We start from the raw sequence: 26154 nt of genomic DNA on the forward strand, positions 1-26154 counted from the left end.
TTTGTAAACAAATTAGTTTATTAACATTTATACACACAAGAATTCGTACAATCCAGCGTCAGATAAATTATAAGCAAATTATATCGAGATTACGTCTAACATTATCTATATTTTATTTTAAATGTTATTTTATTTTTAACGTTACGTTCAGTCGCGCAAAGCCTCGCAGCTCGCAGCTAGCGCTCGTAAAGAACTCGCATTTATGAACGAATCGCCATCATCAACTTTCGCTCGCGCAGTCACTCTCGCCGAAGGTGCATCGCAATCCAACATCGATTTCAGTTTCCAGACAAAGCTTTAAATCTTTAATCGAGGCGCGTTTAGCGTTACTCATTTCCTCGCGTTGAGGCAGGAAAATCGCGTAGCGTTCGAATATCGAATCGAATAAATAAATGACGGCGCTGAAGAGATGATTCGTGCGACGTTATCGGATTACTGTCGAGAGAATTTATGAGAAACGGAATGGCAAAATGCATTCTTTCCAACAATTCATATACGCGCGGGAGACAATGAGACAAATTATCATGGCGTTATATTGTCGTTTGTTGATTACAACGATAGCCCGAATAGATGTGACACTCGCTAAATTAACGTAATTGTCTGTAAGTTTAACCGAATTTTCAAGACAAGTAAAAGAAGAGAGACGCCCCGATGTCCCACGAGATTCGCCGATTCGCCCGCCGCGCCGGGTGAAATCACGGATCTGTGTGCCAAACGCTTTGCGAAATTGAGGACATACACGTACGCGCGTATACGCGCGAGAGATATGTGTCTCTCGCGTCGCGCCGCGTCGCGTCGGCGGCTTCCTCGTCGGCATTGTGTGGTACCCGCCGGGGAAAGTTTATTTACAGTCGAAGAAGCGTTTTCAATCCCGATGCGCGGGCTCGATGCACGACTTCGCGAGACCCCTGATCCCGTACACGAGCTCTCCGTGTGTGTGCGTCTCGTTGGAAGACTATAACTCATTAGAACCAACTCGATGTACACACAGGCTATGCCGCAGGCTGTAGAACGTCAGCTAATCAATAATATAGAGTTTTGATCTTTGATGAACTTGGATTTGACGTTTTTTTTTTTTTTTCATTTTTTATCTATGCTTTTTTTTTCAACGGAGATTTAACCGAAGAGTAATTAGACGGGTGAATTTTAATGTTTTCCTCGAGTACAAATAATAATCTGTTAGGCGCATATATCAGAAAGCTGGCATAGGATTTATTTAACTTGTCGAATTTCGAAAACGGCTTCGGCAAATTCGCGAGCCATATTTGCCGAGAACAAATTGCGAGATATTTTCCCTTTCTTTCGTCTCTCGAGCGTCAAACCCAAGTGGAACGTAATAACGTAAAAAACTATGTAATGCGAGTCCGGCGAGATTTTCGCCTTCTTTCCCGTCGTGTCAAGCGCATGGATTAATCCTTCTCCTCCTCTGTTAACATAAATACTCTTATATTGCTACGGTTACGTTTTACGATTACGCGCTTCTTCGCGTTCTCTGCCGTTGAGCGTGCTCTAGCTATTATCGACGAGAACTGGCAGTGTGTTTTCACGTCGCCGAGCGCTGTATCAAGAATGGAAGTGAAAATCAAAAGGGACAAGGAAGCGGGACTGGAGTCACACAATTATGTACAGTGTCATGCGTCACGCGAACCAAGTGCGAACTTGCGTAATCGGGCACGGGAAGGCCGTTACACGGGCAAAACCCTTGTCTTGAGATACATATACAATCGTAATTAATACAGCATTATATACGCTCGCCAAGAAAATAGCTTTCTCGTTGTGCCGATTCTCCCGCCTTTCCGAAGCGCTATGTTCCTACATCTTTGTCTCACGCTCGATCCTATCGATCCTCGAGATTTGGCGGAGAGTAAAATCTCGCGGAGATAACACCGAGGGCAAAAACGATTCGCAACGATTCGATTTTACTTGGATGCTGGTATATTCAAGGTTACTATCGTCATGACTCGCGTACTATTGAACTTACCGAGTCATCCCGCGTCCTCTCGCGAGCTATGAATAACCGTTCTCCGTACGTGTGTACGTATGAGTGCGCGTGTGTACGTATGCAAAATCCGTGATGATAATCCGGACTTTTGTCACCGGTGTATGCGCGTATGCGTGTTTGTATGTGTTTCAATGCCAAAGATTTGAGAAATTGGAGAAGATATCCATATAAAGAGTAGGCCAAGATAGAAAGAAAACGGGTGAGGGACGAAAGAGAGAAGCAGAGAGGAAGAGGAGATAGAGGGACAGAGAGAAAAAAGAGAGAGCTCGATTTCACCTTGCTAATATCGTCCTGTAGTGATTTACACGACTCGTCCAAGTTTTACATCGATACGTCTATCTGTCTGTTCACGCGCTGCCCAATTTGCTGCGATTATTCGTGATGAATTGATTATAGTTCTTGTTGGGTAACGCGCCAACGTTCAGCGCCAATACCTTGGACACGATGTTGAGATCTTCGTCACCTGGACCCTGTATGTTGCCCAACTCACCGGCGACTCCCGATTGATAAATCAGACGTTGGATTTGCTTGGCGGGCGGCTGCACCCTTGTTGGGATCTGCCTGAACTGCACATAGGGATTGTAAACGAACGTATTCGGGTTCCTTGGTATCGCGTTGAAATTGAATGTGTTCCTCGACGGAGGCGGTTGCTTGTTATCCAGATTGAAACCAAAATTGCCAACTGCATTAAAGGCTTCCTGCCTGTTAAATCTCGTGGCCGGCACAACGGGCGGCTGGAAGTCAGTAGGAAACGAAACGAAATTCTGTTGCAATCGCTGCTGATGCTGATGCTGATGCTGTTGCTGTTGCTGTTGCTGGAGTTGAGGCTGTGGTTGGGGCTGGGGTTGGGGCTGTGGTTGAGGTTGCTGACGGAACTGCTGGAAATGTAACTGCTCCTGATAGTTTGAGCGGAATAATGGGGGCGCCGCGACGCTGGGAACCTCCAGGGACACGCTTGGTTGAAGATGAACCGTAGCCTCCAGATGCGGCTGGGATGGCTGGGGTGGCTGGGGTGGCTGGGGCGGCTGAAGCGGCAATACGTTCGATTGTTCAAATATGTGCGACTTCTGCAGCAATGGGAAATGATTGTGTTGATGGAAACGGTAGATCCTCTGCTCCTCCAGCTGCCTCAAACGCTGTTCCTCCAATTGTTTGATTTTAGCCTGTTCTTCCAAGTGCTTGATTCTAGCCTGTTCCTGAAGATATAGTTGCTGCTGTTTCTGTCTCAACTGTTGATCGTACAGTTGACGTTGCCTGGCGAGAAACTGCGTCTGCTGGATTTGCTGCTGCTGCAACTCCGCCAGCTGTTGCTCCAGTAATTTTTGTTTGAATTCCAGCTGCTCTTGAAGAGTCAGTGCCTGTCCATCGCCTGACTGCCTGTATATCGGCACGATGCTCTTCGGTACACCAAGCTCATCTTGTTGCACCGTGAAGGCCGCGACCAAAGGCGCTTGGAAAATTTTCACTTCCTCCGCTTGAGCTCTTTCCTCATTAGCGCTAGAAGACAAAGTGACATTGTTCCTGAGCGGAACTGTCGGACTAGACGCAGTCGGTTTCGGGGTGATCAGCGTGTTGGTATTGGTAATCCCGTTGCTAGCGCTTTGCGTCAAGCTCTCTGATAATTGCGTAATCGGTTTCAGCGTGATACTCTCGACCTTGCTGACCGTGGACGAGCCCGCGGGAGTTTTCTTCGTGCCCGGCGGATCCACTTTAGATTCAATTCGTGGCGTTGTACTTTTATCTGAGAGAGCCACGTTCTGCACGTGGAAGCTTCTGGCGTCGTCGTGACTCGCTTTTTCTATCATCGCCGACGGACTCGAGGAAACGTACCTCTTTGACTCGAGAAAGCTCGAATTCTGCAATTTTTCCTCGTTGACGATGTCCTCATCTCCCGGAAAATTGTCAAACGAGAAGGAGGCTTTCGGTATCACGCCGATATTATTATTCAGGTTTTTCTTAACCACTTCATCGAAAGTCTTTTCAACGGTCATAATGAGCGATTTTTCATCTTCATCCTTTCGTTGCTCCGCAGACTCGGCCTCTAGTTCCGTCAGCGCTCTCAGCAACGCTTGCCGTAGATTTTTGTCGAGTTTTACCGCAGGTGGTGCAGTTTCAAGAACCTTAGCTGAGATCTCAGACTTCTGAGACCTAGCCAGACTGAGGCAGGCTACTAAAATTGATATGGCCACCTGCAAAATTAGAATGAGATATTAAGACAATATTGTATTGCACAGACTAGATTACATTTATTGATAATTGCTAAGTGTCGATATTCTTTATCGTGCAACGAAGCTAAACTGTTGTGGCAAAATTAATCCCTATATGTCACCGATGTGTGTATCGATTCCTTTCAATCACGATTAAAGGTCATTTTAATGCAACCAGGTTATTTGGGAAAAGATAAACCACTGCACTGGCAGTATTTATTTTTAAAAAAATGCGACGATATTGAGGAGATTTTGATGACACAAAAATAAACATTTATGACTGGTTTCACCGTATTGATTCGAGAGAGATTGAAAGCTAAAAGTTTCTGTGTCCGCCTGAGTCTATCTCCGTGAGTCCCGTTATGAAGTGGAAGATTCACAACGACCCGTAGGCGATTTTCTCCTCCTAAAAACATGGTAAACACGTACCTATGGCTTTCGAGCCGTATGAGGGAGACCGGCGATTTGCATATTTTATGCAATGTAATTACGCGAGAACGCGCATACACGTACACGTCTGTCGTCGCCGAAAAGACGCGCATGCATAATTAAATGCTTCTTGGAAAATTGAAAATTGTATATAATAACGAATATAATAAGTTTTCAGCGGAAGCTATTTTCTTGTTTACTATTTTGCGGGCCACATAATAGTTTTTTTTTTAATATATGTATATTATTATTAGTAATTTTTTATTATATATGATTATTATTAAGTAATTAATATATATATAATTATTATTAAATAAAAAAATGCATTTTTTTAAATTCTTTAAAATTTTGTCTTTACTTACGCACTAAGATTGCCTAAGAATAATAATTCAACGAGTTAAAAGATAAAGGAGAAGAATATCGATCAAGGAAGGAAACGATAAACGCGAGAACTCAGCGGGGATTCCATTATGTTTCCGTTGAGCTCGAATGCAATTAGAAGCGCGTATCTTTAATTACGCACGTGTATAGAGCACATATGCGCGGGCTCTTGGGAATAAACTTTGGTATTTAAGTGGAGAGAAACTCGGATGGATGCCTCAGAGCTTTGTTACATTGCCGCGAATAATCGAAATTCAGCGTGACGAGGACTCCCGTACAAACGCCCGGAGTTACGTGCTTCATCTCAACTCTCGCAGAATTTTCAAAGTATATCGTCAGTTTTATTGCATTCCGGCATTGGCGTGTAATGTTTAGTATAATGGAGATGCTTTCAAATGTTCCCCGTTCTCACGGTATTAAGTTATGAAAGTAAAAGTAAATACACACATCGAAAGTGCGTGATCAAGAAATTTTTCCTATGCTCCTTTTGGTTTTAAGATTTTATAGAAATTAAAGTTAATGATTTTTAATCCGTTTTTCGCGTTATGTTCCCTCGGTGAATAAATAGCGAACAATTTTTTTTTCCATTAATCCATTCACAATAATCATCTTCTGCTTGAACTCCACACCTATAATTATTTGTCGTCACTACCTCAGGTAGTTACGAACGAGCAATTTGGGAAAGTGCCGCCTTGATGATGCTTTTACGTTTAACGGCCGCGTTCCTTTCGTTTCCATAATGACACGTGACGAGCGATGTGAAAGACCTCTCGGACAACGGACAGTGTTTGATTATTCATTATCAAGGTAGCGTTCACAGATACCATTGTAAACGAGGTCGTCGCATGATCCGTCGGTTTTATTCAAACGCACGATCTGCGGGATTTATTCAAACGGGTCGGCAACACGCGTAATCCATCGTGATGGCACGATCGGTTACGCCCTAGAAAGGCCACGAGCTATCTATCGGAAGCGATTTGTGGGTTTTGAACTTTCACCCCGATTGTGATCCGTCAAATTGCCGCGGTGGGAGCATCGGTATGACACGTTCGCATGCGCGTCGTGGAAATTCTGTTTTCGCCGGGCCGTAAAGCGACGAGGGAGAAGGAAGAGAAGTTATTCAAGTACTATCAACCATAATTCCCCGTCAACCGTGAATCGGAGAAAATGAGTGGATTCCACCGCGGCGCTAAGCGTTCGTAAGCGTTCTTAAGCGTGCGTAAACAAAGAAAGGAAAAAAAAGAAGCGCCGTATCACACCACACGAGAGCCGTACCTCTGACATTTGTAAAGAAAGTTACACCGCACCCAGAGGAAAACAACAGAACGCGACACGCCGCGCCGGCCGACCGCCGGGTCAACGACGCGAACGTGGAGAATTATCAAATTATGTATTCATCGCGCAACAAGCCCGCTTTAAATGCCGGCGCTTTTGCCGCAAAAGGGGAAAGTCTGTTAGACGTCTGTGTAAACCATCCCGTAATTTACACATAATATAACAGGGAGCTGCGACGCGTTTAGCGCCGCTGCTGTAGAGCAGCCCGTTCCGTGTCCTTTCGTTGGATCTCGCTTGAATGGTTAATTTGACTCGCCGCAGACTTCTGAGAGAAGCCATACCGGAGTATATTGCGCGAACGTGGCGGAGGCGTAAGATCATTAGAATTTTCATGAGACCTTTTGTTCACTTGGAGTCTCATAAACACTGAATATCCCCTTCGCGGCTATAAACTTGTGCGGAGCGTTGACAATAAAAATTAACGGAACGGCACGACGCATACCAACGATTAGTCAACTTTGGGAAACTTTCTAAACCCGTAACAAGCATATCCTCCCGTACCTCCGCGTCGGTCCAGCGTCTCATTAATCTTTTACAAACGCGAGGGGCACGCCGACTTGCAGGTGTCGTATCTTTTAATAATAGTCTGGATGCTGGATGCTGGAACTGATTCACATCGCGCTTTTGACGTTGGTTTCACTTTCGAAACTCGCCGACCGAGAACCTCCCCCCTTCAAGCCTGACACGTACGTGTCGCCGCCGCGACGGATTTATAGACACGCGTTAAGTAATTTCCCGCCGCACGTAATTGCAGAAACGCTAATTAATCGGCGACGAAAAAGTCGAAAGCCGCATAAATGCGTATACGCGCTAGGAAAGAAAAATTACCGCGAGACGAGCGAGGAAGACGAGCGTTGTCCGGACGATAAATCGACCACAACCGCGGTTGTTAAAAGGATCTCGGAGTCTCATATTTGGCTGTCGCGAATCTTTGATTACGGACATTTTCGCGTGGCGAACTCCTGACCCGTCATTTTCCATCGCGGGGAATAACACCGCGAGTTTCACCGCGCCTACAACATAAGTATAGAATCGTTGAATTGACGATGCGCGATAGAAGATAATGCGCAATGGAAACTTCGGATTTCGCGTCGATTAGTTATTAGTTGCGCGTCGTTGGAAATAAATGTTGCGTCATCGTTGGAAGAAATTTTGCGCCGTCAAGATTAAAATTATATGCTTGAGTTATTAAAATATCGACGGAAGTTTAATAAATTATAAGAATAGAGTCGATTCTGTTCTACAGATCGGATTTAAAGCAGCATAATAGTGTCGAAACCAGGAGATATGCTATGTGTGTTACCTGAATGTTTAATGGACGAAACTACCTTAATTAAATACATAACGACAGACATAAGCAAGCGAAGTTAATTGCTTCACAATGGTAATCAGACTGAGACAATTAAAACCCAAATTATTATAACCATTTTCCAGACTTCAACATATCTCCTATTTTATTCATTCAGATTGTACCGTGCGCCATTAAGGTGATCAGTTTTCAAACAATATAATTAACCCAGAGCAAAGTACTATGGATTCTTATAGAAACATCGCGGCGTGCGTTGTTGTACACAAGTCAATAGTAAAATACAAAAAATGAAGCCCTATAGATAAATATATCTCAATTATAATTAATTTTTTTGATTACACTTGAATATAATTTTTGATACATCGCTCGTTACGAACTTATACTCGCTTGACAAAATGTGCGGTTCAAAATATGGATCAAATATAGAGGACGCGAATAGATAACAATGATAGCGAGAAATCTGTCGCGTTAATCGAAGGAGTAGAAGACGAAAAATCTGTTTCACGCCATGCGCGATCGGAGTGGGGAAACAGCGTGAGAAAACTCGTCGCGTTGATCCGGCTCCGCAATAACACTGTTGGCGCGGTGGAAGTCAGAAGATGAGGAAGAAGAAACCGCGAGAGCAGGCGGCACTTTCACTCGGCAGTATGTCGAGGATGCGCAACGCTCGTGAACTTGCTTCAACTCGGCGTACTCTTGCCGCGCGGCGCGTGACAGGCATTAAAACCGCCGCGCCGCGCCGCGCCGTCAGTTACACAGACTTGTAGGCTCGGCTTTTGTGCCGGATTACGACGAATCGGTTTGACGCAACCATCATCCGAGCGGCAACACGCCCGACCGCATTTTTCTCACCCCCTAACATCGACGGCGAAGCTTCCTTATTACGGATGTATCGAATGCAAGAAAATGCGCGCTTGCAAATTTGCATTAATTATTATATGTGCGTAGCACAAAGTATCACGATGCACGATGTTTCCACGCATTCTAGAGCTCTTCTCACGCCCTCAATGGAGATGACGTTCTCTTTTCAATGTTGGACGAATTCTTTAATTTGGAATCAATTTTTTTTTCCCAAACTATCGATACAGAGAAATGAACCTTTGGTGGAGTCGTGACTTATCGTAAAGTAATGTATTTTGTGCAATCGATGTATGTTAGAAATTAGTATCGTATACGTTAGAAATTAGTAATACGGACAGTATATTTCTCAACATCCTAACTTAATGACAAATTTTTCATAAAACCTTTCTATCTGAGCGTTATTTGCAAAAACATCTAACGATGGAAATTGCAAAGTTGTATAACCAGATAATAACCGTCCTCAAAATTTTTAAGGAAGAATCTATTTTCGATGTAATACAAATCTTGCATGTGCTGCATTGGAAGGTCCAAAGATATAAGTGCGTTTGACATTAAATTATCCTGATTATCGTCATTACGTGTCCGATATAAATTTTACATTATCTCAAGACCCACTCTCGGACAATCGACGTCTTGTAATAAGCAAGGGAAATTATTAGACTTATTGACCTATGATACTCTAGCTGCCCGAAGTTAATTTGGATCTGGAGGGGATATATCCTAATCAACTTCAATCTTGATTAAAGATATTTCATATCTGACAAGCACATTCGACAGAGTGGCAAAAACAAGTAGAATAAACGCCAGTGTCCGCGTCCAAAGTCGTTTCTCTCAAGAATCGCGCAACCGATCGCTAAAATCTACTTACTTCACTTTTTACTCATTTTCTCACCCTGTATATATATAATCGACTCTTCGCCGTTGACTACGATGTGCCGAGACACCTCCTACCTCCTACATCTTTCGGACATATGAGACGCAGACGCAGAAACGCGGAAATGGGAAAACGTGAAAGCGCATCTCGGCGATGTCGCCAAGTACGTATATACAGATTATACAACGAGTCCTTGGCGTTGAGTAACGTGCAGACGTGCAGACGTGCAGACCTAGCCAGAGAAGATGGGCCAATGCGCCCGAATGCAATTAAATTAAATAATTGCGCTGCACCGCGGCGCGATACGCCGCGCCGCGCCGTATCGTATCGCGAGCTCGGAGAGAAAGTCGAGACGGGAGCCTCCGTCGAAGGACCGTGTCCGTGTCTCTGCCGCTCGAAACGCTTTATTTTGGCCCAAGTACACGGATACAGACGTATCCATCAATCTAAATTGGTTCGAGGTCGATAATTGGCTAGAGAATGTTGCTGAGATTTCATTCTCCTCTCGTCTGATAATTTCCTAGAAACTCTATTATCTTCCTCGTGCCTCGACAGTTATAGACTCGTAAGATCATGCACCTAACGGACAAAAGGGTGGTCTCGAGCATTCTACGCCGGGTATACTTTATAGTCTTTATACACGTAATACCAATAATATCATACTCGTGATAGAGTATCTTTCCGCGTGACCCGACAAAGGATTGGGTCTTGGAAAGTTATCGAGGTAGCTGCGGCGGAGGAAAGTATCGGAAAAATCTGAAACATGGGAGCGGTTTAACGCGATTGTTTCGTCGTACGTGACCTTAGGCGTTGGGACGGCGGACGGTTGTCGAAGGATCTATGCCGAACGAAAGGATGCCGATGAGCGCGCGACTTTCCACTTTCGACGCGAAAAATCGTGGCTCCAACGGACCGCGAAACTGTACGTTCGCGATTATTAAGGAAGTTATTGATTTGTTGCACGGGCGCGCGTACATTTCTGGCGTAGAGTTGGACGGGCCTGTGGCAGAGAGAGAGAGAGAGAGAGAATCCGTCCAGATATACCGATATACGATCTTACGAAACGTCCGGAAACTCTTTCCCATTCAGAGAAGAGGCAGGTGGAATCTCCGGCTACCGTTACTATTACGTGCATGCCGTTCTTGATTAGAAGCCCCCGTGCACGTCTAGGCGGCATGGTCGGTTACCGTTTCGTAAGAATTTGCCTGCCGTGTAATACGTTTTTTATTCGGCTTATCTCGCGTTCAAGAATGGATCGTTGCGTCGCTCGAAACGGAGGAAAAAAAAAAGAAGAGGAGGAGGAGAAGAACTTTCTTCCCGCGGCCCGCGGCTCGAAAAAGATGCCATCTGCTTTCGAGGGTCATCGAACTCGCCGTCTGACACGGGTATCCACGCCCATCCCTTCACGTCATCAAATCCCTGATATAATTACTTTCTCTCGACCACAAGTATCTCGTCGGCGTGACCGTGCATTAAAATGAGACATCTCAAATATATATCGATATAATCCATTCGGACAGAAGAGATCCTCGAAGGTGCTTTTTCCCCCGCGAACGATACGTTGCGCGTCGATTAGAAAACCGGAAAAATTGATTGTTCGAGGTGTAATCGGGAGAAAATTATCGTGCGCGCTCACATCGCACAAATCCACGGAATCGAATGGAAACTTTTACGATCCATCAAATCAATTTGATTAGATTGTTTCAGATCAATTTCCGTTTCTCCGCCGCGCCCTGTGCCGATTTCGAATGAACTCTCACGTAGATACGCGTCTACGTTTCTACATGTGATCTTTCGTCTGGTCCATTGATCGAACTTATACGAGGAGAGAGCATATATCGTATGCATGTAGACCGCGACAAGTATAATATCTCAATTCCAGAGGTTTCACTATCTTTTTCTCTTCTCCCTTTCTTTTTTATATATAAGTGCAAACCTTTTATACACACACACACATATATATATATATATATATATATATATATATATATATATATATATACCCCTTTTCCACGGTACAGCGATCAATCTCAATCATTCCAATTTAACGGCTCGCATGACGAACCTCAGCTTCAATCTGCCCGTGAAACTAAACCTAATGTTAATTAACGCAACACGCGACCGTGCTACATGACAACTGGGTCGTTAGAAGCGTATAATCCATCAACGTGCGCTCGCGTGTCTCGCCATCGCGCGATTCGCGAGCGAGTAGAAATTGATCCAGTGGTCCAACGACTGCACCGGAGCACCTCGATTCATTAACGCGATTGTTGGTAATGAGCCTGGTCGGCTTCACGGCGAATTACCGTAAAGTGGACGCCAACAAGTAAATTGCGGAGACCGCGCGAGAGGATCGACCTTTTTACCTGAATCGGCAACTACAAAATGACTGTATTTAGTTTCTTCGTTTCGAATCAATCTCGAGAGCTGTATCGCTGTGGACCGCTTTAAAAATCTGAGGACGAAATTGACATTTATTAACGTTTGTCACGGATTTTCGCCCGATCAGCGAAAGTCGTTTCCAAAAGCAAAGTGATTGATCCTTTAGACTTTTAAGTTTCAGATAGTCAGACTTTAAAGAGAAAACACTGGCTTTTAAACAAATATGTAATTTAAACGTTGATTATTTTAAACCAATGTTTAAAAAAAATCTAAAATATCTCTATATTAATATATTAATATACAAAGTAATTGCGAATGAAAAATAGAATTTAAACGAAACAACTTTTAAGTTAATCATTACTTTTGAATATATTGAAGCGTACGCGCGTGGACATACACAACTGTGCAACTACAAATATAAAATTTGACCGATATCCACAATATGTTAATTTCTTCGGATCATATTGCGCGACACTGACGCTAAATACTGAATCACAATTTGCTAATTACACGCAATAGTGTGTTTTTATTTGGTGAAATCGTTAATATTTACCGGAAATATTGTCTGACGGGTGACGCACGGTCGCGCGAAAAATCGGGCCAACCGGACAAACGATTTCATTAAACAGCTATCGGAAACCGTTAAGTAGAAAAGCATGCATATGTCCCTTCCGCGCGCGCGTACGTACACTTGTGAATCTGGAAGTCGCGAAACATATGATGGAAGAAGAAAGTGGCCATCGTGAAATGCTTACACCGTGGGTTTCTTCGCAGCTAGAAACTCAAGTATCTACTCGAGTATTATCAATGCGTATACGCATTTAGTCAGTGTTAGAATTACTTGCGGGATGGCTGCTATCTCCAGGTAATAGCATTCAATTTTATGACAACTTTATTAGTTCAACTTGGATTATCCGTCGTTTCGCTCCACGAAGAAACAAAGAGAAACCGAGAAGAGACATCGAACACGCGACGTTACCGTATTTTTTTTTCTTCAAGACATCCTAACTAGAACTTACCGAGACGGTCTCGATTACTAATATTCGATTTCTTTTTGTTCGCTATATGCATTTTTACGGGATTTACGGGGTCTTCCTAAACTTCGATCCGATCACTTGGCACTCATCGAGATCGATATTATTCGAGTCACTGTCACTTGGCACGAGGATACGTAACCCACCACCGCGAAGAAGAGATCTATCGTTTCGAAGAAACGAGAAAAAAAAAGAGAGAAAGAAGAGAAAATCAAAGGAAAGTTCTCTCACCAAGCGAGGAAGCTGATCGGTGAATGAATGGTTTCGTACTCACCAAGCGCATGATGCTGTCTGTGCCCACGCTCGTTCGGTACTCGGCTTTTACTCGGGAAGATGATCTCCCGAATAGGTAGTAGGTAGGCAGTGATAGTCTCCCTGATGCGCGACAGAGGTGGGGTCGCGTACCCCACCGGTGTTAACACACGTACGTTACAAGTTACGCGTACAGGTGGCAGGTTCACTGTCCAGCAGCGACGTCTCGCCGCTTTCGGCCGTCGCGGATCGGCTCCTTTGAATACCTCAGCGTTTCCGTGACCCATTTCCGTCGCGTTCCCCGAACGCGTTTCCTGAGGGAGGGAAACGGGATATCAATTACGTCGCACGCACGGATGTGGCCGATATTTGAATATAAGAGCGCTTGAATACATATCTCTTTCTTGTATTCCATTTCTACCAATGTACTAATGTAGATTAACTTTAATCCCAGTTTAAATCACTTTTTATCTTTTTTTTAATTCGCAGAACTAGATAGTAGAAAAAGATAAAAAGTAAGTTAAACCAAGATTAAAATTAACCTACGTGAGATGTTCCATCTTTCCAATATATCTGTATTATACTTGCACATTTCTGATCATTACGCTTGTATTCACACCTAAATACCTCAGCCAGAAATAATTAATTAAATCGACGTCAATTCGGCGTCGATGAATGATCAAATACTGATTGATATTTTTATCATCTTTAATCTTTCATCATAATTGTCTTATGGTAATTGAGTACGAATATTTCCATAATATTATTCAATGTTTTCGACCAATTCTACATTAAATATACATAATATATATATTATTTGCTTCGCATTGATTCGGCATAGTAATAGAAATCTTACAGAAATATTCGCTATTGCTCAACTGACATAAAAGCAATTATATAAAGTTCCCAAGGTGACAAAGATATCAAAATATTTAAGATATATCGACTATTTATCGACGTACCCCGACGTTGATTCGCCTAATTATTTCTGGCTGGCTCTTTCGAATACCTGTATTCGCATCTATACGCAGGAAATAGGAAAAAATTGCGAAAGCGTTCGCTCCCCTTTGACATCTTGCAACTGAATTCGTTAGATTAAATTTATACTTCCTTGAATTGCTCTTTTACCGTGCGCAAATCCTCTTTGAAAAGAAATTGACGTAAATTGCACCTTCCTACAAAAATATCGCGTTGTCTTATCGTTATCTTATCTATATATATTATCTGTGTTATCTATATATATTACGAATCACATATATTTAGAAAATATATTTATATAGGAAAATAAAATATAAAGGATCGGAGTGTTACGACTATATTACGAACGTTCGTTACCCGTTTACGCGTCCTAAAATTACATTCGTTAGGTTAAAAAATTGGGCAGATGTTATTTTCGCGATAAACAACTTCTGCTACGGACGCGACGATTAACTATGACGATGGCAGGGACGCGGCGTCGATTTACCTCGCGTCGAAGACCGAAGACGAATTGAACGGGTGTCAGGAGCAGTCAGGAGTCGGCACAGACGGTGTCGGGTGTCGGGTAGTACGGGTACGCAGTACGCACGTCATCTCGCGCAACGACCTTCGCCTTCCGCCAGTTCCGCCTTCCGCTAATTCCGCTCCACGGCCACCGGCCACGGCGAGAAACGAGAAACGCGCAGAAAGGCGAGAACCATGGCGGCGCTACTATTGGCGAAATTGTGCTTTCGCTGTGTCGTGCGCTTTTCCGACCGAGAGTACATGCGCTGAGGCAGATAAACCGTCGGGATTGAATAGGAAGAAAAAATGGTACGTGAGAACGTAACTGTCCGTCACTGTCGTCGCGCGACGGACGCGTAATTGAACGCCGGAACAATCGCTGACGGCCTAACCTCTGACCGGGCGATACCTTTCTTCGCAATATGTTGCGTCATTTCGTCATACGAGCCTTTCGGAAATCGAGAGAGAGAGAGAGACTCGACCGACCCCGCTTTTTATAATTTCTTAATTTCAATACATGTGATCAGTGTTTTTACTTAAATCTTTCAACTTTTTATTTTCTGGAATGACCAGCTTGTTTTCTGGAGGACTCGCATTAATTTGCATTATTTACAATCGTGTTAGATGTATATCGATTACATTTTACTTTTCGTTTTTTTTTTTAAGTTTACTTAAGAATTTTTTACTTAATATTATTACTAATTCTCTGTGTTTACTAGTTATGTTCAGAAAAGATTTTTATTGTACATCTTTAATAAACATGCGTATTTAATGCTGTACTTAATTGTGTTTGATAAACAATTATGTCATACATGAAATTTGCGTGGTATAAGATCTTCGTTAAACTTGTATTGATAAAATAAATTCATGTCGTTCCACGTTTTAGCATCTAAAATATTTATTGCTTTACGCATTGGCAGAATCATTGCAGTGAATCTAGCAATGATACGGACGAAGGCGATGATCAAGAGGCGTCTTCTTTGCAAGAAGGAACAATCATTGAGGACACCTTGACGTCTTTCAGGGAACAATGGCAGCGCGAGTTGACGATATCACCTAAGCGCGACGAATCAAAGATGTATTCGCCGAACCAGCCTAACATTGAAGTCGCAAACGATGAAGCCTCTATCGAGAGCAAAGTATAACGATTATTGTCTCAAAGTAAGAAGTTTTAAATTTCCATAACATTCCCATAAGAAACGTTACTTGTTTCAGGCAAAGAATTTATTTCTTAAAGGCATTGAACACGAACAAAGCAGAAAGTTTTACGAGGCAATCCAGTTTTATAAACGTGCGGTACAATTAGTTCCCGACATTGAAGTTCGTTTGTACGAATCAACGAAAGCAAAAGCAAGAGATATATTCGATGCCGATGATGGTTTTGATACATTGGACAATGATTTTTCAACTAACAACGACAGCGACAATCATAATGAAGTTGACGAAGAAGGAAATGATTTATTTTTCAAGTTATCTAAAATTGTAAACCGCGATCAATGTGTATGTTTCCCAAAATTTGAACAAAGTGTAAGCGTCTCATTTTAACATTTTTTTTTAACATCTGTGTCATCACTTCAAGGGCTGGTTGTTCCAGCCTGTTGGTAAACTACCTAACAGTTACATTATATGTACGTCTTTGTTTATCCTTTACATTGGACAAAGATAGACATATGATTTAACTATCAGGTAGCTTACCAATAGGTTGGAACAACCGGCCCTAAATGTACTGTACATTTATACATGATTGTGTTGGAATTTTTGACATGTATTATATTTTATATTCAACATTTTTTAAATGTACTTTAGACAACACATATCTCTGCGTTACCTATGGAGATAGTACTTTACATTCTAAGATGGGTTGTGTCATCTGAACTGGATTTCCGATCGTTAGAAATGTTCTCAAGGGTATGTCGTGGATTTTACATATCTGCGCGAGACACGGAGATCTGGCGACTAGCGTGCGTTAGGTAAATATCGATAAATATTAGAGTGGTTATTGGTTGATATGTAATTGGAATTGTTTTCAATTATAGGGTATGGGGCGTAAATTGCGGTACTTGCGAGCCAAAATACAAATCGTGGAGGGATATGTACTTGAAACGGCCTAGATTAAGATACAACGGATGTTACATCAATAAAACAAGTTACATACGCGACGGAGAAAATAATTTCCAAGACCGATATTACAGACCGTGGCATCTTGTTGAATATTTTCGGTACCTGAGGTACGCAAAAGTGATAGTGCTAATATTTGCAAAAATTCTATTTTCTTACCGCAGTCACACTTTGGCACCTAAACTAAAAAATTTTTCACAATATTCTTTTTGCGCTTAGATTTTTTCCCGAAGGAAGAGTTTTAATGTTGACATCGACCGATGAAGCTCAAAGCTGCGTAAATTCTTTACGAAATCGCGTACCACGTAACCCATCAGTTCTTGTTGGTCATTTTCGATTACATGATAATTGTGTTACACTTGTGTTGAAAAGGCAAGAAACTAAAGGAATCAATTTCTATAGAAGGAAGAAAAGAGAACCGGTGCATGATAGCGGTGAACAAACGTTCCATATTGTAAGTAATAAAGACTAAATATATCTCTGGAATTGAAAACTATGTACAAAAATCCAGTCACTACGTTTTCACATTTATGTCACGTTCGTGTCATGTAGGAATTCGAGATACAGAATCATCATAGAAGAGTTAACTCGCAACTGAAATGGATCAGCTACAGTATTTTCACGAAATATAAAAATGGACAAGAAGCGAAGATTTGCCTAAAGGAACCATCCGTAAGGGAATTCAGGGCGTCGCCAATTGGCGGTAGATATCCTCCTCTTAAATTCAGCAGGGTAAAGAGTTACACTCAGGAGAGCGAAGTCCCATTATAGTGATTACTGTACAGCTCCTCTGATCGACGGCACCTAAGCATTTCATTCTAATTGATCGTACGAATGCATAGTCCGTGGTCCGTGTCTGACGCGAGTTGTACTCTCTAACTCCATTCTCTAAGATACCCTTCCACCGTTCAAATAATTTAATCAGCTGTTTCGGTTACATCAACGAATTTCAATTGAGCAGGCAATCTTTTATCGTTGGCGCTACAAAACTGCTGGATAATTCATCAAGTTCGTACGGTTTCTTATATAACTCTGCTTATATATATCGCTAGACACTGGAAGTTATCTATTAGGCTTCAGTTTTTCACCTTCTAAAGCTTGATTTACACTTCTATAATAGTATCTGACTTTTTCTTATTGCTATTACGTTACTTCCACCTTTCCACCTCATCGTCATCTTTCTTTTTCTGCAGAATCTTCGGTATCTTTTTCGGACCACGCGCCAATCACGTCTCTTTCTTTTCTAAAACGTACTCCACTGGCGCGCTTATTCCGTTTAATTGCTTACTTAAACCTTTACCAGATTCAAATCCCATCTAAATCTAGAATATCTCTTCTATTAATTTGCTATTTTACTTCATTTTGTTATAATTTATAAATAAATTACGATTATTGGTCGTGAAATACAGCAATAATTTAGCGCCAATGATCTATGTATGCCTTTCCAAACTACCCATTTCGCTTCTCATCAGCAATGGATTTACTTGATTGCGTTTTTTACGCAGGCCCACGATGTCGCTGTCCAAATTCTATATACATATAAATAATCTCGGGTACTCGCAATTCTCCAGCTCGCGTAAGGATACACGGAGCGGTTTCGCGAGATATTATCGTGTCTCTTGATGGAAATGTCTAACAAATCGTATGAATCATGAGAGTACAATTATTGAATTATTCTTACAGAAGAAAAATAAATTAGTGAACGTAGTAAATTCTCAATATGTTATAAAATCGAAAATCAAGATGAATATCTAATTATATACATATAATATATATATATATTTTTTTTTCCAAGATATTTATTTATCTTATATCACGCGTTTTATATTCTATAACAGTTTCTATTAGTACATTATACAACCTGCAAATCACAACTATTCTTTAAAGAATTAATTATGTCGATAGTATTATGTCCAATCACATGGAAGTGTAACTTATTTATAGATCTAATATATAATTATTTAAGCACTAGAGTTTATAGTGCCTTACATCATTTCGCAATGAGTTACATGCTTACGAACTTATAAAGTATATACTCAAGAATGTAATAATATGGTTTTGTTTACAATTAATTATTGCTCAGCTATAGTTAAGTTTAAAAATGTGTTAATTGAATAAAATTTATGTAAATTTTTAAAATTATGTATATAGTTTTATATAATTATATATAATAAATGGCAAGCACTGAAATTTATGATCTTATTTACGCAATAAAATATAACGATATACCACTCATGTAGTGTAGTACAAAATGCAACACGTGTATGTTAATTTTTGCGAGATATGCGAAATGTATATTCTGTATTACTATCAATTGCTTTTGCTACTAATTTTTACACAAATCTCTATAATCGTATTTTGCTGTGTATCAATTAGCTATATATTTTATAATACGAATTACTCATCTAAATCGAAATTTACATTTCTAGTTTTCCTATTTCTGCTTTGAAATAGAATTTAGCTGATCTTTAGAATAATTTTATTACGAGTTCAATATCACTTGAACGATAAATTATCTTACTATAGTGGAATCGAACCACTGATATATTGAAATAATTTTTGGATGTATTATAAAGCGTAACTGATTTAAAGAAATGGACGTTCAGAAATATGTATATTGAATCATTCTGATAGAAGTCTACACGGTCCGAAGATTTTTAATCCTGCTCGAATACAATTTCTCCGTATCTCTATATTGTTTTAAACTGTCCCTCAAATTTTGTCTTAAATATAGTCCGACGCAATTACAGATTTTTATCAGTTTAATCGAGAAATAAAATAGTTTCAAAAATTACATAAGAAAATACGACATTTCTCTGAATTCTGAAAAATTAACTTGGTTCTCAGCACAATGTTCGTATCGATTATTTTAGTAAAATAGCTTTAAGTTTGAAATAGTTTTTAATCATTTGTATTCGATCTTAATTCAGTTGTGCACTCATACTATCAAGTATGGATTGGATTCTCGAATACGGACGCGTGTAGACTGCTAAACTCCTGGTCGTTGTATCACAACGATGTACTTGTATCGCTTTCCATATCACCTTTAATACTTTCCCTCATATTATAATTAATAAAGTACGTACAATTGACTCTAGTAAATTTCTAACTTTTTTTCAATAGACTTATTTGTTCTCCAGGTAACTATGTAAAAAGAATAAACGAGTTACAAGGAAGAATCGTAAATTTCATTTTGCGTAAGTCATTCCTAATACTCGAATTGTTTTATCTGACGTTTTTCTCTCTTACTGGAAGAGATATAGATTTTTTATTCTATTGTTAGATTTTTAAAATCTGCAGAATGCGTGTGCAATTAATATTTTGAGATTTTTAATTTAAATATATCCTCAACAGTTACAATAAAAGAAAATATATGCACTTCTGATCTATAAATGTATCAACTTCATTAAAATGGTAAACGAACATAAATGATATTTCTTGCTAGTTGTGTTGTTGAAAGCAGATTTTAAAATAAAATATTTCCCCCAACACATTAGACAAAATAAACTTTACGTCTTTCTCGCATCATATACCCGTCAGTTTCCGTTCAATTTCTTTGCCTCTTTGCAGTAAAACTCCACAAATATCCCATTACTGTTAAACATTCGATATGATAAGTAACAGTATGTACTTTGTACTCATGATTGTACCTAAATCGTCCCGTAATGATCACATTAATTAAGTAACTCTGTATTAAACTCTGTTATATATATATTTTTTTTCTTTTCAATATCCTTAACTTTATCTCTAATATAGAATTCAGCACTTTCTGGTCTCCAAATGTCGAAGCACTCGACTATAATCGCCGGTTGTTATAGGCTCGGTTTATCACAGACTGCAGCAAGCCGTCGCGTTCTTCACGATTCAATCACAATTCTTCGCGACCCGAAGGAAAAGAGCTTGTTTTATTGCACGTAGACGGATCGGACATCCAGGCGAGGTCCTTCAAGGTTGCGGTATGCATGGAACATACCGCTAGGACGACCATTACATGCATCACATTATGGGAATTCAGCACTAGATCCAACCTGCCGGGGATCCACTTCTCTGGAATGCGAAGAGCGCCAATGGTTGCACCTATCACAGCTATGAGATCCTGGAAATTATTCCTACATCAGCATTACTTTTAACATCATTTGGTACACGCGGCTGTCCGGGATCATAATTCAAAAAATGAACCTGTAATATTATATGAATAAGAGCCTCGGGTGATCCGCCACCGATGCCGAAACACCTCAGAGTCATGACCAGCATTCTCATTAGGAAAGGTGGGGCAAAACATAAACGCCTCTCCCATGGTGATCTCGCAGTCATTGCCTACGGATTACGTAAACGTTAAAATTTGTTTTATCGCAACGAAACATCCGCGAAGGGAACGTGAGCTATAAAATACCTTTAAAAGTCCCCACATACTGAGGGAGCAATAAATAAAAATGCAGCAATACCAGACGTTATCGGCAAGGCAATGAACAGCGGCTGCCATCATCGGCATGGCTCCTGAAATGAGTCGTGCGTGAAACAGAGAAGCGTCTATTTGCCACTATATAGAACTGTTCGTAGGCACTCCTTATTTAAAAAACTTTCTTCGTTTGAAGCAGGAGTCGATCAATACAACAATTCGTCAGATCTGCTTGAAATACGAAGAGAGTCATTTGTAAAATAAAATCTTGCAACGCGCGAGCTCTCTAGTCATATACATATATGTTCTTTCGGCACATTCCGAAAGGCTTCCATTTATAAATGGATCACACACCGAAACTCTGGCACAGCCATATGCCGATCATGTCGACTTTCAGCAATGTTCCGTAGAGAACTTCGTCGTAGTTTACGTTCATGAAGAGGTGGTACAGGAAGGATCCGACCCACGGGCTAACCGCGCCGATCAAGTGGCACCAGGACAGAATTCCCACGAGTGTCCCTTTTGCGTTCCATGGGAGTAGATGTGGTACGGTCACCAACATGTACAGAATAGCGAATCCTGTAAGCACACACACGACGATCGCTCGTATACCAGGATGCTTTCGGGCAAACGCATTTTGCGAATCAAGTTCTTCGACGATGGATGATAACGCACGATGGTATACCGTGAGATTGCGACGATCTTTTATAAATTCTTCATTTCGGCCTTCGCCAAGTTCAACAATCGTACTTTTCATAAAGAAAATTTTGCTAATTTCCGTTAAAATAACTGCAATGTTTATCAGAAGTAAACTTTAACAAACTTTTTAATTTCCGTGAATTATCTTCTACTTGCAAATTTCATTGCAATTCCATAACACTATTACATTAATAATTAAGACGTGAGAAACGATAGAAAAATATTGACGTAGAGGCATTCACAACACCGTTTAATTTTCTCAAAAAGTCATTTTAAGTATGTATATTAATGAGCTCCTCCACATATACGTGGGGGGGGGGGGGTAGCTCTGACCTACATGAGATTTATATACAGGATGGTCCACCAGAAACAGAATACTCGAATGGCTCTTCTAGTTTCTCGTTTCTCCTTCGAACGAAAGGAAATGGACAATTCGTATAATTTTAAAAAGAGGCTGAAATAACTCTTTTTAGTCTCTCAATAAAAAGAATGTGATTTCGGATGCGCTTATATGTATATACATCGCATCGCCATTTGTTTTACGCGTAAAAAGCAGCGACGCCGTGTACAAACGCGTCCGTTATTTGTTACGTAATAAACCGTTCACGCGTACGTTTAGAACGTATTTGACTGACATCCGGTATTGGAAATTTATCAATTAATCAGCTTTAACGGGGAAGGAATATCGTACGGGTTCGCTTTCATCGATCGTTCGTTACCCTGCAATGCGTCTTCGTTGAGTCGCGATGTTTTCACGGAAGTTGGCCTCGATAGTATATGCACCGCGTGACTTTCAAGCCCTTAAGGGACTCAATCTACTTTCCTCAGTTAATCCAATCGCGAGGATGACGAATCTCTTACGTGACATGACCGTGTGTTCTTTGGATGATGAAATATATAGTTGATGCGACGAAGAGTAACGACAGCTACCGTCCTACGAATCAATTTCGTTTACCGAGTTTCACAGCGATTTATTTTATTTTGCAATGTATATCATCTCTCTCTCTCTCTCTTTTCATCAAAATAATTAATAAAATTTAATTAATTCAAACCTACATAGATACAAAATTAATCCAAATTCAAGGATCCACGGTAGATTTCTTGCGATAATTTTTTAAATTATTTTCTTACGCGTTATGAGATAGAGAGAAAGTTTCTTCTGGATACAAAGGAATCTTGCACGCACACTTTATCAACGTCAAACTTGTCGAGAAGTTCAACGGATAGTGCTCCGTTTTGGAGGTAAAAATTTTATTATCGCAATAAATAATTTCCACTCATGGTTTTTAGCGTATCTAATTCCAAAGTATTAAATCGCTATTCCTGAATTAAACATTCTCAGGACATTTAAGAAGCAAAAACAACCGTGAGTCGCAATCAAAATTCTTTATATTACAATTGTAGCAGTATAATGAATTTAGAATCACACAATCATTCTCGAGATCTGCAGCATTCAATCTATGAATCGCGTTGCGACGGCAACGACGTTAAAAAAACCGTAGGACGCGATAGCTGGCGTTAAGATCAAAGTATGTTGAAAAATAAAAAAAAAAGCGAATCACGCACACACAGTATCCTCGTTTGAATGATAATCTTAAAGGAGACGTAACGCGTGTAACCGCGCCAGACTTGGCCAGTCTCACCGTGCGTCAGAATGTTGACGGTCTCGTTGTGGATGTAGAAAAGGCTACCGAGGCACTGGCGGATGGTCATGAGCGGCCTGTAGCCGGTGAGGATGTGCGGATTGAATTGGAGGTGCCGCGGCATCTCGCTCCATCGTCGCAGCAGCAGGACCTCGGCCTCGGCCGGCGCGGGCGTCTCCTGCGGACGCGGCGTCTCGGCGCCGCCGGGCATCCTCTCGTCGTTCCGACACTCCTGACGCCGCGCTCCGTACGTGTCGGTGTCCTCCCGGTGCGGCGAGCCCGACACCGCCGCCGCATCGCGCGGTCGCTCGTCGTCCCGGAACGGCGTCGCGCAACGGGAACTGCGAACGCGCGGTGCCCGCTACCTCGGGGGAAGAGGGATCGGTCCGGCCAGCGGACGAGCTCGCGCTAGGTACACGGGGATCGCTCCTCGCTCCTCCGGGAGCCTCCGTACGAGCGCGAGCCGCGAGCCCTCAACGGCGGCGACGTCGCCACTGCGTCCTGCGTCGTCGTGCCCGCCGCCCGCCGCCCGCCGACGGCAACAGCCGATTCGGCCAGTTCGGCCTCTCCGACGGTCCCGTCGTCACGGCAACCGCATCGATCCCATCACTCGGGACTTCGGGAGTCGGGCGGTTAGGAGCAGGCAACCTCATCGCGCGCGATCTCGCCGCAGGCCGCAGATGCACCTATACGCTATATGGCTCTCCTCATCGAGTAAATGGGTCGTAACTATATACTTACGACTTGGATGGGAAACTCGGTTACGTTACAGTTTAATAACGTTCCTCGCAAAGTGTTTTCCATTTTTCCAGATGATTTTCCGGGGTATTTTGTTAATATTTTAAAAATGATTTTTAACAATGCAAATACGTTACGCGTGAAGCATCCCGGAGAGATTTGTCGCTTCGTATCGTTTGTTTATTTCAAAACGATAATTGGACTTTAAACACGATTGATCGCACTTGTTGCGTTACAATTAACGCGTGGAAAATATATATCTTTAACGATAGAATTGTTCTTCAACCGACAAAAGGACATCGATATACGATTGCGCTTTAAACGGCATTAGAATTTTAAACGGGACACGTAGCTGGCGTCCGGCGTGCAGCCGTGCAGCCCCTAAATGTTCCACAGATCTTCCACGCGTGACCTATTGACACAATTTCGGTGGTTGAGTGTTTTTGAGTTAATAAGCCATGCCGGATCGCGTCTCCCGTCCCGTCCCCCGCTCGCGTTATACATTATGCAAAATATACTATTTCAAGCTTTATCGACTTGCATCAATAAAGCTTTGCTTCGTCCTTGCAGTTCGATCGTTACATAAAAACTATTGTGTTAGAAATAAAACAAATCGAAGGGAAGCTGAAGAACGACTGTATTTATCGCCGGTAAATTTGTATAAGGAAGAGCGTCGCGTTTGTCTCTGTCAATAGGGATAAAAATCTACCCCACAAAGAAGTGAGGAGATTTAACAGTTGCGTTGCTTTTGAAATGTGACACCGCATCCTACAGAAGATGAAACCTCGTGAAAGAAGGAAGAGAAACATTGAACATTATACGTACATACGTGTCATTAGACATTTTATATTCGTACGTAATATTTGCCGCATATACTCTTTTACGCCAATTCGTAAACGCGTTTTCAAGCGCATCGATACCACCCCTCGGTCCTCGACTGAATTTGTCGGCGAAAGTTGATCGTAGCTTGTTCCTACGTCAAGCGCATCCGTCAGAGTCACTCAAAATCCGAAAGAGCGACAGGAACGCGACTCGAGTCTTCGTCGCGGCGACTTCTCGCGGCCGCTGCCGTCGGGGACACGTTCCGGTCCACAGATTTCCTCTCGATCCGTAAGTCCGTATAATCTAGCGTAATCTATCGGTTATAGCAATAAGATCGCGGCGGCGCAACGTCTTAAGTAAGCGGAGGCTGTTTCCCGCCTCTCACCCCCTCTCGCCTTCCAAAGACTGTTTTAGGACTCTCGTAGGCGACTCGATGGACGCAATGGATACCAAAATTCCCGAAGGACCATCCGCCGTCGACCTTCGCCCGACGTCGACATCGAAACGTCCGCGTGTCCTACTCGGGGTGAGCTCCACCGCGACGGCGCACGCGCACCCCGACGACGGGGTTCGCTATCCGCGGCGAGTACTCCTGGTGAGCGTCGCGCGCGCGATTGTGATGTGTGCAAGTACCGCGTTGCGTTCCCTCCTCGAGCTGTCCCGGAGGGGTGTTCGCGGCATGCCCCGTTGCTCGACAATTTGGACCGGCCACGCCGGTCGGCCGTGTCTCGCCGTAAAGGTAGCCCGCGCGCGTCTCTGATCAACCTCTTCTGGGTTACGACGTCATCCTTAGATCATAACCCCCCCCCCTCCCGCCCCAGTTAAGCCTTCGTCCGCTATACCGCACGGTGGGGCTGTAGCTCGAAAAGTAACGAATTAGCCCAGATTGTCGATGTAATATTCGATTGTCGCGAGATCTCGTTTATTCCGTTTTTTTACTCCGACCGACGTACGCTGCTGCGTACACGAGCTGTGTTTTGGCGCAAGTCTATGGGTGTCGCGTGGTCTCGCGCGCGAGACGACAGAGCTTGCGCTAGATATATCGACGTTCCGTCAACCGAGTAAAGATAAATTTCTTTGCGTAATCGCGCGTAATTTTTCTACGTAAATGGCGGTAGCGAAACTTGCCCGAAATCGCATCTCTTGTAAAATACACACGCACACACACACACACACACATACATTTT

At 42.2% G+C, this 26154-nt stretch overlaps 4 protein-coding genes across 15 annotated transcripts in view; 2 read left to right on the forward strand and 2 right to left on the reverse strand.

The window, feature by feature from the left end:
- The window catches only part of LOC143904175 (uncharacterized), a 27631-nt gene continuing 1477 nt past the window's right edge, over positions 1–26154 (reverse strand). The window contains exons 1-4 of one of the 9 annotated variants that reach the window (XM_077418596.1): positions 14532–14671; positions 13089–13380; positions 12800–12977; positions 1–4191 (exon numbers count right to left, since the gene is read on the reverse strand). In XM_077418596.1, coding sequence (XP_077274722.1) covers positions 2350–3993 — 1644 coding nt within the window. In that variant the 5' untranslated portion in view covers positions 3994–4191; positions 12800–12977; positions 13089–13380; positions 14532–14671 and the 3' untranslated portion in view covers positions 1–2349. The other 8 variants (XM_077418594.1, XM_077418592.1, XM_077418593.1 and 5 more) reach the window with 8 other exon arrangements.
- On the forward strand, positions 14693–18752 carry LOC143904185 (F-box only protein 9). Of its 4 annotated transcripts, none has more exons than XM_077418615.1 (7): positions 14693–14857; positions 15469–15687; positions 15746–16075; positions 16355–16518; positions 16585–16776; positions 16886–17120; positions 17219–18752. In XM_077418615.1, the coding sequence occupies exons 1-7, from the start codon at positions 14855–14857 to the stop codon at positions 17435–17437; spliced, it is 1362 nt and encodes a 453-aa protein (XP_077274741.1). In that variant the 5' UTR covers positions 14693–14854; the 3' UTR covers positions 17438–18752. The 4 variants fall into 4 exon arrangements, with proteins under 4 accessions (XP_077274741.1, XP_077274743.1, XP_077274742.1 ...); XM_077418617.1 differs by having other exon boundaries at positions 15746–16048; XM_077418616.1 differs by having other exon boundaries at positions 14698–14857; positions 15764–16075.
- Positions 19336–25603, reverse strand: LOC143904195 (progestin and adipoQ receptor family member 4). Its single transcript, XM_077418632.1, has 5 exons — positions 23408–25603; positions 21420–21644; positions 21060–21163; positions 20846–20983; positions 19336–20762 (listed from the first exon to the last, which is right to left on the reverse strand). Exons 1-5 carry the CDS (start codon positions 23616–23618, stop codon positions 20535–20537), a joined length of 906 nt encoding a protein of 301 aa, XP_077274758.1. The 5' UTR covers positions 23619–25603; the 3' UTR covers positions 19336–20534.
- LOC143904201 (uncharacterized) overlaps positions 25410–26154 on the forward strand; it is a 4889-nt gene continuing 4144 nt past the window's right edge. The window contains exon 1 of the mRNA XM_077418644.1: positions 25410–25706. Within this exon, the coding sequence (XP_077274770.1) occupies positions 25410–25706 (297 nt within the window). The remainder of the gene's footprint in view (positions 25707–26154) is intronic.

This window comes from Temnothorax americanus, unplaced genomic scaffold, assembly GCF_048541705.1.
Source record: "Temnothorax americanus isolate GAGA-0224 unplaced genomic scaffold, ASM4854170v1 Scaffold5, whole genome shotgun sequence".
Taxonomy (NCBI): domain Eukaryota; kingdom Metazoa; phylum Arthropoda; class Insecta; order Hymenoptera; family Formicidae; genus Temnothorax; species Temnothorax americanus.

Bases quoted from the DNA above. Each gene is read 5' to 3' on its own strand.
- LOC143904185 (XM_077418615.1), top strand. The intron at 16,076-16,354 runs GTAAGCGTCTCA...AATGTACTTTAG, and splicing joins TCCCAAAATTTGAACAAAGT to ACAACACATATCTCTGCGTT. The intron at 17,121-17,218 runs GTAAGTAATAAA...CGTGTCATGTAG, and splicing joins GTGAACAAACGTTCCATATT to GAATTCGAGATACAGAATCA.
- LOC143904195 (XM_077418632.1), bottom strand. From the start codon at position 23,618: ATGCCCGGCGGCGCCGAGACGCCGCGTCCGCAGGAGACGCCCGCGCCG. The intron at 21,645-23,407 runs GTGAGACTGGCC...GTGTGCTTACAG, and splicing joins CGTCAACATTCTGACGCACG to GATTCGCTATTCTGTACATG. The intron at 21,164-21,419 runs GTGTGTGATCCA...GACTCATTTCAG, and splicing joins ATGGCTGTGCCAGAGTTTCG to GAGCCATGCCGATGATGGCA.